Source organism: Helianthus annuus, chromosome 4 (assembly GCF_002127325.2).
Source record: "Helianthus annuus cultivar XRQ/B chromosome 4, HanXRQr2.0-SUNRISE, whole genome shotgun sequence".
Taxonomy (NCBI): domain Eukaryota; kingdom Viridiplantae; phylum Streptophyta; class Magnoliopsida; order Asterales; family Asteraceae; genus Helianthus; species Helianthus annuus.
In genome coordinates this window covers 70,813,944-70,835,721 of record NC_035436.2, presented here as the reverse complement: position 1 = coordinate 70,835,721, position 21,778 = coordinate 70,813,944, and the positions used below count along the sequence as shown (strand labels likewise).

Below are 21,778 nucleotides of genomic sequence, written 5' to 3'. Positions count from 1 at the left end.
ACGTTTCTGCGCTGAAAAGGAAGAAGAAAGGGGAAAAGTCGCTGTCATTATTCGCGTATAAGTGTTAAGCAATCGTAAGTCATTCACAGCTAGCTTTGGTGGCTTAGCGGTTGTTACCGCGTTTTTGTTCACTGGGTTCCCGGGTTCGAGTCCCTTCTAACCCGGTTATTTATATTTTTTTCTTTTCTTTGTTTGACAGTCCATGTTAAAAGGTAAATCAAGTTCAAGATAACATCAACTATCTGTAGCTCAGTTGGTTAGTCGTACAGTTGTTATGTGTGTGTAGTCGAGTTCTAAACCCGACCTACACACCTTTTTTCCTTAATTAGTTCCAACAAAATGCACTTTAGCCCTTCATTTTTATAAAACCTGCTAACTTGACTAACCTATAACACTAACTTAGTTAATGAGTTTCCTTTATTAAATTAACTAACAAACTAACCTTGTTAACCTCATATAGAAAAATAACTAACTGAGTTAACCGAGTTGACTAACCTAGTTAGTTGATTTGCTTACTTTATAGTTTCCATTAATTACAAAATAACCCCTTAACTTATAACTTTGAAGTTTTGACAACCTTAACCCTTTTAAGATTAATACTTGTTTTAAATACCATATTTAACGTGGTTAACTATTTCCCTTATAACTATTAACCGAGTTCAACAAGTTTCGCTTATAAACATCCACTTTTATTCCGGTTTTAATCCAACGCAAAACGTGATGATTAATTACATAAAAAAAATACTAATAAAAATTCTTACTTTTATTTTATTGATAAGGGTCCGGTTTTACAATCCGGGTCGGATTTCGGAGGTCCGATTTTGACGGATGTTACAGTCTCCCCAACTTTTGGGAATTTCGTCCCGAAATTAGAATAAAACTGCTCGTATAGGATGAAGTGTAGGGTCTTCCATAGACTTAAACGATATCGATTTGATTTGGTAATAGCGTTTGGAACTCGAATCTTAAGATCGGATTGTGCCTTAAGAATGTCAGGTAACAAGTGTTATACACAAATCCTAACGTTGCCGAGAATGCGCTCGAACGAGGACATATCAAGAGGTATAGACTTATTGAGGGGGTAGCGTTCCTAACAAGGGTTACATACCCGATTATAGGATTCGCTTTCAAATGCCCAGGATGTAGAAAATGAAGAGTGTTAATCGTTATGTACAAGATAGCTGGTTATAGGCTCTATGATCATTACAATCACGAAGCCCAAAATTGGCGTATCGACTATCGAGGATGTATTGCAGCTAAAGAGAAAAACACGTCCCAAAGATGGCTTGTGACACGAGAGAGTTTGCAACTAAGTCATCAAGTATACTCGTGGCCCAAACTGCATTCTGTGTCACGACTTGGGATCTTGAAAAAAAAATTCTCATAAATGCCACAATTTTGAGTTAGATTAGCGAAATCATAGAATTTGAATTCTCCAATCACAAAACCAAAACAAACTAACTAAAACACTCATGATTAGTCTAACGCTGCTTTTTGTCACACCCTGGCTTTGCGGAAGCGTGGTTAAATTGGTGTGACTTCTTAATACCATAGCTTAATCATAACAAAGCTATATGAAAGTAAAACCATGCAAGATCATCCATTGTTTAAGTTTCAAAATAAAAGTACCACAACGTTGTTTTAAAGTACCGACACATGCAACGGAAGTTACAACCTAATTCATAAAAACATTGTTCAGAATCACAAACATAAAGCAGACGTAGTTTAAGAGCGGTGGCTCGTCCAGGCAAGAGACACGACCCCTAAACTTTGGATGACCTTATTTCTCATACGCAGCGTGAAAACGTATCATACCATGCCAGATCCTTAATTACCTGAAATACATGTAAGTTGGAAAAATCAACAAAAATTGTTGAGCAAGTTCATGTGTAGTGAGTAAGTAAAAACCTTTGTAAGTATAAAATCCTGGTATGTAGCAAATAAGGAAAAATAGATCACCAATGGTTTGCAAGGCCATTGATATGTGTGAAATGCAAGTAGGAAGGCTCAAACCTAGCAGATTTATGCGCCGGGTACAAAGTCATCCCGAGGTCCGTTACCCTGGGCCTGGGACTGGGCTCGCTACACCCAAATAGATCTATCGCTCCTGCCCCTCGGTCCTACCCTGAGGATTAATGACCTCAAGTTTCCGCCTACCCAGTTCACATGATCTAAATAACAACCCTCCTTACGCTAACCATACCATATCAGAAATATTCGCAAACATAGTAACATGTATTTCACCCCCGCAGTTTAGAAAACTGAAAACAGTTAAGAGAAAGGGGGGACATGAACTCACAGTCAGTGCGTCTCTACCAAGTACTCCGAATGTCAGGCAGCTGTGCAACGACCTACATGTGCTAATTCTATTAGACGGATGGCCGTGCCTTAGCTTTATAGTTTAAGTTTTGGGAACAGTTAGACAACCGTTCCTTGTATATACTTGGTATTTAATTTCCTTCCCAAGGATGGGGGGATTTAATACATGTGTATTCGTATCATCTCATTAAGTCCCACTTAATATATTTTTACTTCTCATTCCAAAATATAGATATCTTTCTCAAAAATATTATATTTTCTCTTCACTTAATACTTTCCAAAATAATATGTTGACAAAATACGCGTTTATGAATATTTCCGTATAAAGCGTAAGTTACGTTTTAACGATTAAGTGGTAATAGTAATTACCGGTGTAACTTATATGTTCGTCGTGTAAGCGTTTGTATTATTTTGGGTTCGTCAACGTTTGTAAATATTATTTTTACTCTAAAAATAATATTTATATATTTTCACAAAATAATCATAAACAGTGTGGTGAAAAATATATTTATCGAATAAATATTTATCACGTTTAGTTTTTGTGAAAATCCCACCTCCGATTATTTAATAAATAAAGTCATGGCGAAATATATTTTGAAAACATCTCAAAAATAGTCTAACACTTGTAAATAATTCTAAGTGTTAGATTTTAGAAAAATTTTGCCAGAGTTTCCCCTGTAACTGGAGGTGGCCACGCTTTCAAGCGTATCATTTTCTTTTACAAAATCACTTCAACAATTTCTTGATTCAATCAAAAAATTTCCGACACATCAAACTAGTCGATTAGTATGTAAATCGCATTATTACATGAACTTGTAGTTTTTCCGAAAACTATAGCGTAGATCTCCTTATATTTGGTGGATCTATGTGTAAAATAGTTTAATCTTGTAAAAAACCCCGTTTTTAGAATAAATTACTCTTTACAACTTCCCGACAACTTTTATAAAAATTGTTACTTTGTCGGATCTTTCGTTTCACAAGTGTTTATACACTTGTAGTTTGTAAAAATCATATTTGTTAGTGTGTCATCCGACTTTTATAAAACATGATTTTCTCGACACTTGGTTCTACGAATATACCACTTGTACATGCGTAGATCCGCTAGTTTTAAATACTATTTTACAAGTCAAAATACTTTTACACAAGTTCATGTCTTTCGTGTGGTAGAGTTTCACCTTTTAACCCTTGTACCGATAGTAACAAGCTTATGTCAAGATCTATGATCTTAACAAAGTCGGGTTAAACGATGATCAGAGCCACCACAACGTAGATCGGGCCTCAATAATCATCATATTTAAACACTGCAACTTTTACACAAGTTATGATCTTTTATCCAACAAAATTCAAGTTTTTAGTAAACTTTAAAGATTCAAAAGATGGGTTTCCGCATTTTAACCATTATAAATCATATTAACCACTTTAGATATGTTCGAGAGTGAGTTTTAAACATTATACCTCTAGCTCGGGGCTAGGGAAGATTCTAGGCGAAAATGAGGTGGATAAAAGCGAAGTAATGAGGTCCTTCCTCTTCCGTTTGCTCCAAGGCTCCTAATACGTGACCCGTAAGGCTTGTATATACTTGGAATGGATGAACAAAGCTCGACAATGGATGGATGGTGGTGGGGAGTCTTCGGCCGAGAGTGGGGAGAGAGCAAGAGAGAGTTTTTGTTGGTGATTGTGATGTGTAAGAACTCATGTGTTAAGTGGTGATATTTATAGACAAAGTTATGATCATCGTCCAACGGATTTCGTGTCTCCTTGATATTAGACATAAATCAATTTAATAATCAAAAGTTGTACTCTCTAGTTACATGAGGACCAAACCGGCCCAAGGGGGGGGGGGGGTCACTTTGTTCGATTCCAAGTGTGTAGTTAGATTTTAGTTACGTTAAGTAGGTTAACTTTAGGGGTTAACTCCGTTAGTTGTATGATGCGTTATAAAACGGGTGTTAGGGTAATCAGGGACCCTAACTGGCTCAGAAAAAGACCAATAATACTTTTGGCAATATTTTTATGTGCCAGGTATAGTCCGGTTGTTCGGTTAGATAGTAATTCGTTAAAGCGCTTAACAAAGCTTTTAAGTGTCGTTAATACCATTTTTAGTGACGCAACTTACTCCCGACACTTTGGAAAGTGCCTAGTAATATTTTTCTCATGATTTGACATTTTATTAGCTAATTAGAAGTTGAATTGATAATTAAAGTGTTGTGTTTTGTGCTTAGAGTACGTTTTAGGCACATCCAATCATTATATCTTATTCCTAGAGACGCAGTTTCACAACCCTTGTATCCCTACACACACTATGGGTGTAGTAAAATATTTCTGGCTCATACAGGCCTTAGAGGCAGTATCTGCCTGATGCTGACTTTTATCAGCATGTTCAGTAGGTTATCCGTTCATAGTGCTACTGTGCTTTTGTGCATCATGTTTGTTACTAGGGTTCAGCCTGATAATAATGTAGTGACAATATGTAAGGTATGATGCAGATCTGTACAGGTATCAACAGTCAAGTAGCAGTCTATCCATAAATTCAAGTAAGCACAGTAATTAAGCAGTAAATTATTATTAATTAAGTAGTACGGAAACCTGGTTTAGTGAGGGTTGTCACATTCTCCCCCCGTTAAAGAAATTTCGTCCTCGAAATTTGTACTACCTTAACTCCTTTTGGTCACGTCACGCAAGTATAACATCGAAGTAGATAGTCATCAAACTGCATCCAAGCTTACTCACCCTTGGCGGTTCCAAGAATATTTAATAATCCACACCTTCTATATAGATTCCGAAATTTTCTACTCAAATGAAATGGTAAAGGGATCTGTCAACTCCCAAGTAGCCAAGTGGCAAGGTTCAGTGCGTTTGACCCTTTTGAACTGTGAGGATACACCGAATGAATACAGATGGATCTGGTGTATCCTTGCTTTGATTTGTAGTTGCATCAGGAATGTGTAAATGACAAGTCAACAAAAGTTTATGTATCTTGCGTGGAACGGTTGGCCATGATTAGCAAAAGCTACAAGTTTGTAATGACACCACAAGGTATCGTAATGGCAAGATTCGAAATAGTGATGACTGAACAAAATCACCGAGTTTGGAACCAGATGAAAGTGTACCGAAGCAAACCGGAAGGTGAAATTGAGTACTGCAAGGCGTTTGCTTGATTATGAAAGAATCGTTAGGGGGTACACCATGATATGCAATGAATTTATGTACCTTTGACTCAGCACGCAAGTGTGTTGAGAGTGATTTAATTGTGATGACGAAAACGGATTTAGGGCAAGTTGTCAAATAATTAATTAAATCCGTGTACGAAGTGAGTAGTCAGATAAGCGCAAGCTTCAGTTCTGTGAAAGTATCACTGTAAGGTATAGAAACCTATCAACGATTTAGTGGAGTCATAGACCAAATAAGTCTACTACGATCCGAAACAAAAGAATCTGTGCCAAAGTATTAGAATATGATGCTCTCAAAGCATCATATAGCGTCTCAAATTAAACATGTGAACTGGATAAGTTCAAGCAGTTGAACCTAGTTTCAACGTAACCAAACAATAAACGTACATGTCAACAAGGAAATCTTGACATGATGGCAAACATGTAACTCACAAGCAGGTGGTTTCAATAAGTGTGTTGACTTGATAACAAAAGAGTCAACAATGACAAAATATAGGTCATTCGAATCGCAAACTAGTAATTAGATTCGGCGATGTAATAGCTGAACATTCATGAAGCATTTATTCGAAATGAAACCACATGCGTAGCAAATGGTGCATGGGTTATGAAGTGATGCGTTCTTACTAAAACGAAGAAGTGACCAAATATATGAAGCAAACGTGCATTCGCTCTCAGCGAAGGAAGACAACGCGATGCAACTACTTGAAGGGAGCAGAAATGCAAATTTCTACTTGTTAGAAGTGAAAGTGAAGACTTCAACGGAAGAAAATTTAAGTACTTTCGGGTTCGTTTAACTATAATGACAGATTGGTCAAGTTAATGATGTTTGATTGAGTTGACAGATATGGTTCCTAGATGTAAGGCTTCTAGTCTTTCTGGATTCCACACCTCGTGTGAATCTGGTTTATTCATTGTGTAGGAAGCAGTATTTTGTTTATGTTTAAGCACGATCATTGTCCCACAATTTCATCCTGGTATATTCTCTGACGACGTTCGATTGTCGATCAGTTGTGTAGTAGTTGGGTTCTCATCGTTAGTTGTATAAGAGGTCCGCAAATTTTTAGCAAGAGTCGCTGATTTTTGGTGAGTTAGCTTGTTCGGTTCCTGGTAGCTGATGTTTACTTGAAAATCATCATCCTCCTTTTTAACGAGCAGATATGGGGTTTTCCCAACAGGGGATTTTTGGTCTGTTATCTTCCTTCTTCGTCAACTTCTGTAGCTTCACCATCAATCCTTGTGCTTCCAAAGATATAAGTCGTTAAGGGGTTTTGACCGCAGGTGTGACGTTGGGAATTTATCTGACGCGAACGTGATTAGCCGTAGGAGAGAACATTCTGGCAAGTCCTCGTGGAGACCTTAGGGCATTTTCTTGTAATAACAAGATCTTAGTTCTTTGGCTCCTCCTGTCCCCGACATGGGCCAAGAAGCAACCTATTCTTCACGCAACATCCTCCATGCCTTCAGGCAATTTGTAGTTTGTAGAGGCGTATCTTTCCTCATGAGTCACGATTGCTTCGTCGTTCATCTCCGGGACGCGGGTAACGATTTTCCGCTTGGTTGCTCGATCGCGGGTTCATCCTAGTTACTATGTCGAGGTCGTTTATTAATTAGCCTCATTAAGAGTAGGTCGACTAACTTACTCTCTACTAACCTAAGTAGATTCCTAAATTCATGAGATGCGAGAGAAAGGTCAGCACCGTTATCAAATAATGTGAATGCAAGACTTTGGGTTGACAAAGAACGTACCAGTGACCATATCTGGATCCTGGCAGGCCTTACTTGCTCTGGTGTTGGATGCTTCTTCGTGGTCTTGGTTAGTCTCCCTTGGGCAATCCTTTCCAAGGTGCCCCATACCACCGCAGTTACAACCTTCCTTTCCTCTTTTCGTCTCCTGCCAACACGTTTCCCTGTCGTGTCCCCTTTTTCCACAGTTGTCACACTTCCTAATACTACACTTCCCTTTATGATGGCGCTGGCATACTTCGCACTTAGGTAGATTACCCAGGTACATCTTTCCCTTTTTGGCCCTTCTCCTTTCTTTTGCCTGATCACCTCCCTGAGATTTACCAAGCTTCCTTTTGTCCTTCCCAGATGTCTCCATTGGTGTTTCCTTCTTCTCATCCGGGATCGAAAGTTTCACCAACCTAAGTGCTTCCTTAGTGAGCTCCAGTCCTATCACATGGGCAATCACGGGGGATGGTGGCGTTGATACCATCATCAAGCTCAAGGCTTGAGGTGTCAGTTCCCATATGGATTGCTCCATTCTCTTCAACCCGGGTTCCACTAGGTACGGAACGACTCGCGACAAATCGTAAAGCCTTTTTACGTGCTTCACCACATCTGGACCTTCCTTCTGTAGCTCCCTGAATTCTAATTCCAACCCTAGGATATCCTTCTGAGAGCAATACTCCTTTCGCATTATCTCTTTCAGCTCGCTCCATGACATCGCATAAGCTACAGCCTCGTCCAACTCTCGAACCTTACGGTCCCACCATAACAGAGCTCCATCTTGTAGCAATCCGGAAATGTATGGGACTTGCTGCTCTGGCGTGCAACCACTCATTCGCACAACGGCATCCACATTCTCAGCCCATTTTACAAATGCTATGGCACCTCCCGTGCCGCCGAAATTCGGAGGGTTGCATTCTAGGAAAAACTGGTAGGTACACCCTGTATCCAAGAATTCATCATCACAATGGGTATTAGCAGGGCACTTAAGGGACTTTCCAACGTATTGTAATGTGTCTCAAGTGACTTAAACATTACCATTAGGTAGGTCTCTCCCTGAGGCACCTTCGCCATGTTGGTAGCGAAGAACCTCGTGCCGAGCTCTTACTCGAGAGGCGTGCGCTAACCATTCTGCCTCAGTCAGTCGGGTGATCTCTTGATGCGACATCTTCTAGGAAGAAGTTCATGTTAGTCAGGTCTCTTCTATTCAGGAAACATAAATAGTTGTTTGGAGCACATGTATCTCACATGTTTAAGTCATTATATTACACATCACGCAATTCATCAAGCAAGTAATTGGGATCATGCTTGCCGAACGTATATCAAACAAACACGTGTTTCTCAGTCATAGCACATTCCCATTATATTGGTATTACGTCTTATGATTAGGTTTTCATCATACGGGTAAGCACATTGCATCATAATCATAACGTTCGTACGTAATTTGAGGGTTTTGTTGAATAAAAGTATAGCAAGTAAACATGTAGTATCAAAATTTTAGTACGCGCATAAGCGTTACTGATCACATTTAGCAATGACATGGTGACTGAGCTTTCGTTGATTATTGGCCATAATGTTTTAGCACATGCTTTATGACAATTGGTTTCCATCGTTTTCCGGCTACAATTTCATTGCCTTACAAAATGTATCACATTATCAGGGCCATCGGATCTCCCTACCCTTGCCCAACAAGTATATTAGCATATCTAAATTGCGTAGTCAGACGTGGTCCTCACAAATCTCCACAATCTTGGGGTCTCTACACAATCGTAACGCAATCTGCGTTATCCAGGTATCAACATTTCTAGTAACTAAGGTGGGGGAGGAGAGAGTAGTAAACTGTCGACATGCTTGAATTCCTCCGCGAGCTTGTATATTCCTCGAAGTAGTTAACTGATTTGCCTTTTAATGGTAAAAGGAACGTTTATCAAAAATCCCGGGGGACGGTGGAATATCAAAGGTTAAGAGCATAAAAGGGATCCTGATGTATGTGGCGAATCAAGGCATGTTGGTGAAGGACATGGTGTTTTACTTAAAGTTTTCAGACAATATGTTGTCTTGTGATGTAGACACTTAACTCATGTTTTTAGTTATGTAATGTTTTGCATTTGAAGTTGCCCTTTCGAGGTGTCAGCTTAGCTTCAACGTCCCGCGACTCTTATCCTTAACTTGCAGTTGCTGTTACTGGAGCAACTTATCCTGTGTGCGTTTTTCATAATGCGAGAAATGGTAAGGGTTTATAGTTAACATAGTGCGTTTGTAGGCACCATCCAATTGGCTTATCGAACGTTGTAGTGGTGAGTGTAGCAAGCGGTGCGGCCTGGGGAATCTCTTCTAGGTGTGGCTATATCCTGATAGAAGGTGTTAGGCATGATGGCGCAACGGGCATCGATCTTCACAAGGGGGAAACGAACCTCTTCACAAATGAGGGGGGCTGTCCTATGCAGGTAGATATAAGGGGTGCAACGTCTGGCAGACTAAAAAGAGACAGGATCGTGACCATGTAAAGGTGCAGGTTCAGCAGGTGCAATATCGAGCTGTCTCGATGGTGTAGTAGCTAGCTCAAGTACAGGCTCCGGTCATGTAGCGGCGTGGTGAGTATCAGTGGTGAGTGTGGGAAACAAAGGTGCATCCTTAGGAATTGGAACAGGGGCTGAAACAGGAGTAACAAGGGAGTGTCACAGGAAACTCCAAAGGTGGGTAACTACTGTCATCGTTTATCCACCCACTTCGAGTGTGCGCGTATCGAGAATTAACTTGGGCGGCAAGAAGCACATGATTGAACTGTACAGGCACAAGGTCAGGAAAAGGGGCAATAACAGGATCAGCAGGAATATCAGCAATGTGAGGGGCATCAACATGGGCATCAACAGCATGCTCCTCCTCCAATAGTGATAGGTACATCATCAATCAAAGGATCCACAGCGGGTACATCTGCACGAATAGGGTCATGCTCGAATACGGGGTCTGAAGCAGCTACTGGCTCGGGGGCTACGGTAGGCTCGGGACCATCAAAGGCCATCTCAAAATCAAACTCAGGGTCGATGGGATCAACTGGATCAGCGGGATCCTCCATGGGCTAGTCCATCGGGATATACTCAATGTCGTGATCCGGGTCAAATCCCGGAGGAAAGATGGGATCAGAATCCTCTATATCGTCATGCTCGAATGCAAAGCTCGGAATAGGTGCAGCAGAGGATGCCTGGTCAGGATCCGAGTCGTGTGCAAAGTGCTGTGCGCTCACCTCGTGAGAAGGTGCGGATGCCACAGACTCAAAGGAGTCTGGGACCGGTGAATGTGCGGGTGAGTCCTCCGCAGGAGCACCAACGATCATCAGAAGATCGCCAGCGGGAAGTAGGGCTGCATCCGGAATCTCATCCTCAAAAGGCTCGTCCTCAAACAAATCGATATCGCCGTCAGCCTCGGCGTCGAGTAGCAAGTCATATGCGAGATAGACAGCTAAAGGAATAGGAGCTGGAATCACAACTAGGGGCAAGTACTCAGCAGGAGGGTCATCAATAGGCTCATCAGCGCCATCGGGCAGAGCGAAGGGCTGGAAGTCATCGTCATCAGTGCTCGTGTAATCGGAGGTATGCACCTCGTGCTCTGAAGATATAATGTCGTCAGATACTATGGGTAAAGGTCTGGTGGTATCCGAATCACATACGCATAAACATGTCGCATGGCACGGGTGACTCATGATGTCAGTAACGTAAACACAATTATGCACAAATAATCAGGTAATCAGGTAATCACATAAGTTACCAAATAATAATCACATAATTCTCCTAGTCCCACTAGCCTCCCAGACAATCCTTTCCTAGTCCCACTAGCCAATTTTCCCAGCCTCCCAGACTGCTCTTCCTAGTCCCACTAGCCTCTCAGTCTCTCAGACTGACTCCCTAGTCCCACTAGTCAATTCTCCCAGCCTCCCAGACTGACTCCCTAGTCCCACTAGACAACTACCTCGATCCATTAGATCGAGCCTCGGCCTCCCAGACCAAGCCTCAGTCTCTCAGACCGAGCCTCAGCCTCCCAGACTGAGCCTAAAAATAATAAATAAAATGCGCTCAACATTTGTTTATAAAAAGGTTTTGGATCTGGACTTAAGTGGTATGCAGTAAAAATGTTTTCGTGAGAGCCCCAGTGATCATAGTCTAGACTCAAGAAGGAATCCTAGTTCGCTATGATCAGAGCTCTGATACCAAGCTGTCACACCCTGGCTTTGCGAAAGCGTGGTTAAATTGGTGTGACTTCTTAATACCATAGCTTAATCATAACAAAGCTATATGAAAGTAAAACCATGCAAGATCATCCATTGTTTAAGTTTCAAAATAAAAGTACCACAACGTGGTTTTAAAGTACCGACAAATGCAACGGAAGTTACAAACTAATTCATAAAAACATTGTTCAGAATCACAAACATAAAGCAGACGTAGTTTAAGAGCGGTGGCTCGTCCAGGCAAGAGACACGACCCCTAAACTTTGGATGACCTTATTTCTCATACGCAGCGTGAAAACATATCATACCATGCCAGATCCTTAATTACCTGAAATACATGTAAGTTGGAAAAATCAACAAAAATTGTTGAGCAAGTTCATGTATAGTGAGTAAGCAAAAACCTTTGTAAGTATAAAATCCTGGTATGTAGCAAATAAGGAAAAAGAGATCACCAATGGTTTGCAAGGCCATTGATATGTGTGAAATGCAAGTAGGAAGGCTCAAACCTAGCAGATTTATGCGCCGGGTACAAAGTCATCCCGAGGTCCGTTACGCTGGGCCTGGGACTGGGCTCGCTACACCCAAATAGATCTATCGCTCCTGCCCCTCGGTCCTACCCTGAGGATTAATGACCTCAAGTTTCCGCCTACCCAGTTCACATGATCTAAATAACAACCCTCCTTACGCTAACCATACCATATCAGAAATATTCGCAAACATAGTAACATGTATTTCACCCCCGCAGTTTAGAAAACTGAAAACAGTTAAGAGAAAAGGGGGGACATGAACTCACAGTCAGTGCGTCTCTACCAAGTACTCCGAATGTCAGGCAGCTGTGCAACGACCTACATGTGCTAATTCTATTAGACGGATGGCCGTGCCTTAGCTTTATAGTTTAAGTTTTGGGAACAGTTAGACAACCGTTCCTTGTATATACTTGGTATTTAATTTCCTTCCCAAGGATGGGGGATTTAATACATGTGTATTCGTATCATCTCATTAAGTCCCACTTAATATATTTTTACTTCTCATTCCAAAATATAGATATCTTTCTCAAAAATATTATATTTTCTCTTCACTTAATACTTTCCAAAATAATATGTTTACAAAATACGCGTTTATGAATATTTCCGTATAAAGCGTAAGTTACGTTTTAACGATTAAGTGGTAATAGTAATTACCGGTGTAACTTATATGTTCGTCGTGTAAGCGTTTGTATTATTTTGGGTTCGTCAACGTTTGTAGATATTATTTTTACTCTAAAAATAATATTTATATATTTTCACAAAATAATCATAAACAGTGTGGTGAAAAATATATTTATCGAATAAATATTTATCACGTTTAGTTTTTGTGAAAATCCCACCTCCAATTATTTATTAAATAAAGTCATGGCGAAATATATTTTGAAAACATCTCAAAAATAGTCTAACACTTGTAAATAATTCTAAGTGTTAGATTTTAGAAAAATTTTACCAGAGTTTCCCCTGTAACTGGAGGTGGCCACGCTTTCAAGCGTATCATTTTCTTTTACAAAATCACTTCAACAATTTCTTGATTCAATCAAACAATTTCCGACACATCAAACTAGTCGATTAGTATGTAAATCGCATTATTACATGAACTTGTAGTTTTTCCGAAAACTATAGCGTAGATCTCCTTATATTTGGTGGATCTATGTGTAAAATAGTTTAATCTTGTAAAAAACCCCGTTTTTAGAATAAATTACTCTTTACAACTTCCCGACAACTTTTATAAAAATTGTTACTTTGTCGGATCTTTCGTTTCACAAGTGTTTATACACTTGTAGTTTGTAAAAATCATATTTGTTAGTGTGTCATCCGACTTTTATAAAACATGATTTTCTCGACACTTGGTTCTACGAATATACCACTTGTACATGCGTAGATCCGCTAGTTTTAAATACTATTTTACAAGTCAAAATACTTTTACACAAGTTCATGTCTTTCGTGTGGTAGAGTTTCACCTTTTAACCCTTGTACCGATAGTAACAAGCTTATGCCAAGATCTATGATCTTAACAAAGTCGGGTTAAACGATGATCAGAGCCACCACAACGTAGATCGGGCCTCAATAATCATCATATTTAAACACTACAACTTTTACACAAGTTATGATCTTTTATCCAACAAAATTCAAGTTTTTAGTAAACTTTAAAGATTCAAAAGATGGGTTTCCGCATTTTAACCGTTATAAATCATATTAACCACTTTAGATATGTTCGAGAGTGAGTTTTAAACATTATACCTCTAGCTCGGGGCTAGGGAAGATTCTAGGCGAAAATGAGGTGGATAAAAGCGAAGTAATGAGGTCCTTCCGCTTCCGTTTGCTCCAAGGCTCCTAATACGTGACCCGTAAGGCTTGTATATACTTGGAATGGATGAACAAAGCTCGACAATGGATGGATGGTGGTGGGGAGTCTTCGGCCGAGAGTGGGGAGAGAGCAAGAGAGAGTTTTTGTTGGTGATTGTGATGTGTAAGAACTCATGTGTTAAGTGGTGATATTTATGGACAAAGTTATGATCATCGTCCAACGGATTTCGTGTCTCCTTGATATTAGACATAAATCAATTTAATAATCAAAAGTTGTACTCTCTAGTTACATGAGGACCAAACCGGCCCAAGGGGGAGGGGGTCACTTGGTTCGATTCCAAGTGTGTAGTTAGAGTTTAGTTACGTTAAGTAGGTTAACTTTAGGGGTTAACTCCGTTAGTTGTATGATGCGTTATAAAACGGGTGTTAGGGTAATCAGGGACCCTAACTGGCTCAGAAAAAGACCAATAATACTTTTGGCAATATTTTTATGTTCCGGGTATAGTCCGGTTGTTCGGTTAGATAGTAATTCGTTAAAGCGCTTAACAAAGCTTTTAAGTGTCGTTAATACCATTTTTAGTGACGCAACTTACTCCCGACACTTTGGAAAGTGCCTAGTAATATTTTTCTCATGATTTGACATTTTATTAGCTAATTAGAAGCTGAATTGATAATTAAAGTGTTGTGTTTTGTGCTTAGAGTACGTTTTAGGCACATCCAATCATTATATCTTATTCCTAGAGACGCAGTTTCACAACCCTTGTATCCCTACACACACTATGGGTGTAGTAAAATATTTCTGGCTCATACAGGCCTTAGAGGTAGTATCTGCCTGATGCTGACTTTTATCAGCATGTTCAGTAGGTTATCCGTTCATAGTGCTACTGTGCTTTTGTGCATCATGTTTGTTACTAGGGTTCAGCCTGATAATAATGTAGTGACAATATGTAAGGTATGATGCAGATCTGTACAGGTATCAACAGTCAAGTAGCAGTCTATCCATAAATTCAAGTAAGCACAGTAATTAAGCAGTAAATTATTATTAATTAAGTAGTACGAAAACCTGGTTTAGTGAGGATTGTCACACTTTTGAAAATTTGACAGACACACTTATATATAGGAAGTACCAGCGGCGTATCCACCATGTCTCTATCAAATTTTCATCCACATCTTTATTCGAATCATGATTGACAACACACCTTGTATAGAACTTCTGTCAACCTATCTAACGAGGCTTTTGATAGTTTGATAAGAACACTTATATATAGGAAGTACCAACGGTGTATCCACCATGTACTTATCAAGTTTCATCCGCTTTGTTAGCAGTTTTGATTGGTTCTATGCGACGACTCAACTTACTAAATAAATAACCACAACCAAACCACAACCAACTAATGTATGAGTCTCGAACCCAAAAAGGGGGTGACTAAATGGTGGCAGTACCTACATCCATAGTTATGGGGAAAAGGGTCAGTTTATGAATAAGTGAGACGATACCCATATCACACAAATAATGGGAAAAGGTAAGCCGTGATGAGTGATGATGTGAAATTGCAACAACATGAACTAGCAATAAAACAAATCATAAATGCATAGCATAGCGATACAAAAAAAACGTCTGAGTAAAGGATGAAAACGACGACAATTAGCAACGTCGAAAGCGTGACAACGACACAAGCTATCAACGGTACTGGTTAAGAGTTGGTAATTGTATCGATTGGCGTTAGTGCGAACGTCAAGGATACAAAGTGAGAGTAGCAGGTGAAGTCGTTAATGAGGGAAAACTAAACGTGAAGTCGAATGGCGGAGGAGATGAAGTAGCAGCATTGATTTACACTTCCACCATCGGACGATAATTACGATTCAGACAAAAGTGGAGGGGTCCTAAGATAAATTAAGAAAACCATAACTTTTTTAACTTAACTCACTTTCATTTCGTTTTGTTAACTATACTTACACTTTACCATGTGTAGCACATTGATATTTTAAATTGTTCAAAAAGCAACTTAGTTTATCTAGAAAAATATTTTCGTTAAACTTTAGGAAATACATTTTTAGTGGAACACTTCCCATATATATTTATTATATTTTATTATTATTTTATAAAACCAAATTTTGAGATAATAATAATAATAATAATAATAATAATAATAATAATAATAATAATAATAATTTATCGTCACCATGTGCCCTCGACTCGAATTTTCCAAACTCTGGGCATAGATTACGATATTTGGGTAGGATTGTGACGTTCAACTCATATTAGACACAACTCATTAAGGTTTAAGACATATAACCAAAATTCATATTATTACACTTGTGCTCGGAAATTCAGAACAATCCTTATTTGTTTCCATTTAGTTCATAAAAATTTTTACTTAAAACATTTTATTCGCAATAACTCATCGCATAAAATTTCGTCGTGCTGTTGACCGCATCTTGGATCTAGATGTGTGTTCGTCCGCGTGCCTTCTAGTTACTCTGGTTCTCTAGTTCGGTTTAATCGGCTCGATCGTAAGGAACGAGTTGGGTGCCATAAAGTACGGTCGGTTGATCCATTAGTGGAGCGTCGGGTTGGACATACGGTTGGATCATAAGGTGGGTGTTTGGTTGGTCAAATGGAGTTGTTTTGTGTTGTACATTAAATGGTGCCATAGGTGGTTCTGTTTGAGGGTTATAGCGCCGACAGGTGTCGATTAAGTGACCATAAAGTCCACAATAAGTGCAAAGGCGGCACAAAGTGTTGGCTGGGTGATGTTTTTGATAAGTGGGGCATTGTGGAAAATGTCCGGGATAAGGTTTTCTGCCAGGTACAGTATTAGGAGCAACCTAGTTTAGCGAAATAGCTAGTATGGCGTAATCGTGGTTGGTTTCACTCCTTTGATGGTTATTATCGGGTGAAGACGGTTCAGCTTCAGCTTCTTCAATTTGATTCGTGGAGACGTGGGCGTTGAGTGCCTGTTGAACCTGAACGACTATAGTAGCAATAATTGCGGCCATTTGTTCAGCTATCAAAGTTGCCATTCGACGGTTGGAGATCCTCGGTTGACGACGATGACGATAGGGCGACATCTGTGAGGGACAACTTAAGTAAGATGTATAGCCCATAATGAGAATTGATGGTCAGATGGTTAGGATTCAAAGATTTGTGAAATCATGGAACTTAGGGAAAATCCCATGATTCAAGAATACAAATCTAATGAAAATATTCTGGAGTGTCAAAGGGTAGCAAAAGTAGAACCCTTCGATAACGTACAATATATAGGTGATTTGTTTAAAGAAATTCATTAGAATCTCGTGGAATATTTAAGGATTTATCCCGGTGGTTTATATATGAAACAATATACTAACCACAAGGAATAAGATAAAATAATAAAACTTATGATAAAATAATATTTCATCATAAATTATTGAAAATCATAGGTTTGGCACATCATAGGGTTTAATATGACTTCTGTGCGTCACTTTCGTAATTACGTGTGCACCCGCAATTACAGAGCTTTCGCATGGTCCTCATATGTCTACCCATTGACGTACAACTTAACCCGAAGAAAATCGTGAATCAATAAATGACTCAAGTTTTGGGGTGCTGTAAAACGATGTTTAAGATAGTATCCATGAATTAACACGGACATATTTGACATATCAAAGTGTTGTTAGTTCACCTGACGTTTGGTGTGACATGCTTTGGCCTAATAGGTATCGGTACTCTCATCGTTAGTCCCCAGGTAGGCAAACTGGTCCATTAATTGGATTTATACGAATGCCAGCCTAGACAGGACGTCTCGACTACCGGTACGTAACCCTTCCAGTTACTACATGTCCGTCACAAGAACTCACTTTGACGAGAGTGAAATATCAATTGAAATTTGAAAACGCAAAAATGAAATGAAACCAAACTCATGAATAATTGAAATGTATTAAAGAAGATGAATTGATTCAAGACTTTAGACATATAGGAATAAGAATTAGAATATTGATTATTTGCATATAGTATAAGGTGCGTGCGACATGACATGGAAAAAGAAATAATAAACTATAGTTTAATAATAAGGTACATGTTATCATTTATGGCTTATAATACATAGCATATAACAATTTGATGTGCTCACATGCATATGTGTGTGACACTAGAAAATTTAAATCATGGGCACTTTAAATATTTTTTTAGCTAAGACAATCAAATAATTAAGCACATAAGGTACTTAAGGTACCTGATCGACTATAGACTAAGGCTAAGAGTCTAATACCCTATCTTAATTCCCTATAGTCATTGGCTCTGATACCAATCTGTCACACCCTGACCCGCAACGGAAAGATACGGGGCATGATGATTGCCCATAGCTCATGACAACTAATTATTGTTTCAATATTTAAAGCATATCCATTTAAATAGTCACATATCATATAATAATCAAAATTGTTCATACATTGTTCAATACAAACATATCAAGATTTCAATTTATTTTCCTAAGGCCCATGCTACGTGTCCACATCACTTGATCATCAACTTTGAAAACCTGCACCACGTTAGAAAAATATATTTTTGGGTCAACAAATAAGTTGGTGAATAATTTCCTCCGTTTTATAGAAAACAGTTTTATATTTAATTCTTTAAAAAAATATTTTTAACATGCACCTCAAGGTTAGTGTGTAAATGGTCTCATATCATCAACATAGTAAACATATTCTTAAATCCAAATTTACCAAACAAGAATACACCATCAATAACAACACAAATCCCCAAAATAAATAGACTCCTGATAATAGCGTGCATTAGGCTCAAGCCCCGAGGAGCGAGTCTAATACTGTTGGCGATACTAGGCTACAACCCATGGCCGTGGGGAACCTAGTCAGCCGTGTGGATCCACTAGAATAATAGCATGCAATAGACTTGACATCAGATAGCATATAGAATAATAGAATACACATAAGACGTTCACATAATAACACTTGATCATAGCATGTTAAGCAAATCGAAAAGTGTAACGTGATGCACCCCAAAATTTGTAAAAGATAAGAAAAGGGGAAATGGAAGAAATTACTCACAGGTTGCTAAGATTAATCCACGAGAATACACCGCACGAAAAGGAACGGTTTATATCTAAATAATAACCGCAATGTAAATAAACGAAATACTAAACGTAAGGATAACCTATTGATTTTAGGAAATTGGGTTCTCCTATTTGGGGACATAGAATTATATCACACTATATTTATTTCAACAAAAATACCCAAATCAATAATTATATAATTCTAGAATATAATAAAATAGCAAAATTATAAAATTACCATTATAATGATTTCCAAATATTTGATCAAGCCAATAATTATATAAGTTCATCAACTCATCTAATTATGATTTAAAATAGATTTACTGATTATTACATATTTTAAATTTAAAAGTAATAATTATATAATGAGAATTATTTGAATAACAATTTCACCAATTCTTAAATCGCATAATAGTTACCAGAAAACTCTAAAAATAATCTAGAAAAGTTATATAACAATTATATAATAAGTAAAAATCAGTAGAAACTTTAATCAAAATTTATTTGCAACAATCTTGTATTTTTTTAAATAATTAAAACATGTATGTGTATATATATATATCCAAATTATATTCATGAACTCTCCAACAATTAAGGAACAATTCTATAAAAATTCCATGGTGTTTATATAATCTAATAAATCAATAAAAATATTTATTTAATTTATTTGAGATTATCTTGTATTTTTATTTGATTTATCTAGTGATTAAAAGATAAATAATTCACCAAAATTCCAATTGATATCTAAAAATTCCCAAAATTTACACACAATACACTAGTATGATATATAACAATTCTATACTTTCAATTTCATCAAAACGCAAGTCTAACTCTAAAAGCCCCAAATTCTATGCATGAAGAACCCTAATTTCAACTAAAATTAAATTCGGATAAATTAGCCTTCTATCACTGAAATCTATAGAGGGCTTTTGTAGAGCACGAAATATTAAGCAAGTAGGGCTTTGGAATCACCTGAAAACATTGAGAATTGAAGGAGACATCGTCCGCACAAGTTACAAGCCCTAGAATGTTCTTCGATTAAATTCATGATGTAGAGGTGATGAAATGGAGAAATTTCAGTGGGGTTTTACATGGTTTGATCAGGAGAACAAATGGTAAAAGTTTCGGGACCTAATTTGACGAATTAATACAAAACCCAATTGTGTTCTTGAAGGTGTTTTAATGGTGAAACTAAACAAATCAAAACTCTAAAAATCGTTAACTATAGATGCGAATTCATAACACGAAAGGTTTCGGTTCATAATTACCATCATCATGTAGTAATTAATTGGATCTATAAATGTATAATAATGAAAACGTTTTTAACTTTACAACTACATACGTTTCTGCGCTGAAAAGGAAGAAGAAAGGGGAAAAGTCGCTGTCATTATTCGCGTATAAGTGTTAAGCAATCGTAAATCATTCACAGCTCTCTTTGGTGGCTTAGCGGTTGTTACCGCATTTTTGTTCACTGGGTTCCCGGGTTCGAGTCCCTTCTAACCCGGTTATTTATATTTTTTTCTTTTCTTTGTTTGACAGTCCATGTTAAAAGGTAAATCAAGTTCAAGATAACATCAACTATCTGTAGCTCAGTTGGTTAGTCGTACAGTTGTTATGTGTGTGTAGTCGAGTTCTAAACCCGACCTACACACCTTTTTTCCTTAATTAGTTCCAACAAAATACACTTTAGCCCTTCATTTTTATATAACCTGCTAACTTGACTAACCTATTACACTAACTTAGTTAATGAGTTTCCTTTATTAAATTAACTAACAAACTAACCTTGTTAACCTCATATAGAAAAATAACTAACTGAGTTAACCGAGTTGACTAACCTAGTTAGTTGATTTGCTTACTTTATAGTTTCCATTAATTACAAAACAACCCCTTAACTTATAACTTTGAAGTTTTGACAACCTTAACCCTTTTAAGATTAATACTTGTTTTAAATACCATATTTAACGTGGTTAACTATTTCCCTTATAACTATTAACCGAGTTCAACAAGTTTCGCTTATAAACATCCACTTTTATTCCGGTTTTAATCCAACGCAAAACTTGACGATTAATTACATAAAAATACTAATAAAAATTCTTACTTTTATTTTATTGATAAGGGTCTGGTTTTACAATCCGGGTCGGATTTCGGAGGTCCGATTTTGACGGATGTTACACAAACTACTTAGCCGAGGGTAACGTCACCTTCAAAAGAGGGGCCTTCCACATTATGCATTAATAACTTAATTAATTATCTTTCAATAATCCGAACCTTTAGGATTGTATCCTTGTTGACTCAAACTACTGGGTTGAGGGTAACGTCACCTTCAAAAGAGGGGCCTACTACAATAACTAAGATAATCTCTTAAACAGTGCAAAAGTGCGAAAATAATCAAAGGTTACACTACACACAAGTCGGATCCAAGTGATTCATCTTGTCTATCTGTTTTTACATTTATTTTTTATTTCAGCATTTTAGTTAGTTTTATTTTTCTAATTTTTGATTTGATTAGACGTTGAGGATAAACCGGTACTAAAAGCTCTTGTGTCCTTGGACGACCTCGGTATCTTACCAACACTATACTACGTCCACGATGGGTGCACTTGCCCATATGTATGTTTAGTGTTAGTAAATATCGTGTTTTATAAATTTAAAACTTGGCTAAAAAGTGTAAAAGGGCTTAAAATATATATAAAAATATATAACACCACGTACACATCACTAACACACTCGAACCATCCGATCGAAGGAATATTCGATCGAATGGTCATCTGTTCGGATGACCATCCGATCGGATGGCCATCCGATCCGTCACACTTGCACCGCCTTTCTCTCTCACCACCTATAAATATCACCTGTGATATCACTGTTCATGTGATGTGACAACTCTCGTTCGACCAGCATGCTCTTGGCCTATTTTCTCTCGATTCCTCGCGATTCTTGTAAGTTTTCAGC

The 21,778-nt window shown here is 38.0% G+C and overlaps 1 protein-coding gene across 1 annotated transcript; it reads right to left on the bottom strand.

Moving 5' to 3' along the window:
• Positions 1-7,191: 7,191 nt before the first annotated feature.
• On the bottom strand, positions 7,192-10,121 carry LOC110933480. The gene is made up of 2 exons (XM_022176700.1): positions 9,887-10,121; positions 7,192-8,159 (listed from the first exon to the last, which is right to left on the bottom strand). The coding sequence occupies exons 1-2, from the start codon at positions 10,119-10,121 to the stop codon at positions 7,192-7,194; spliced, it is 1,203 nt and encodes a 400-aa protein (XP_022032392.1).
• Positions 10,122-21,778: the final 11,657 nt, after the last annotated feature.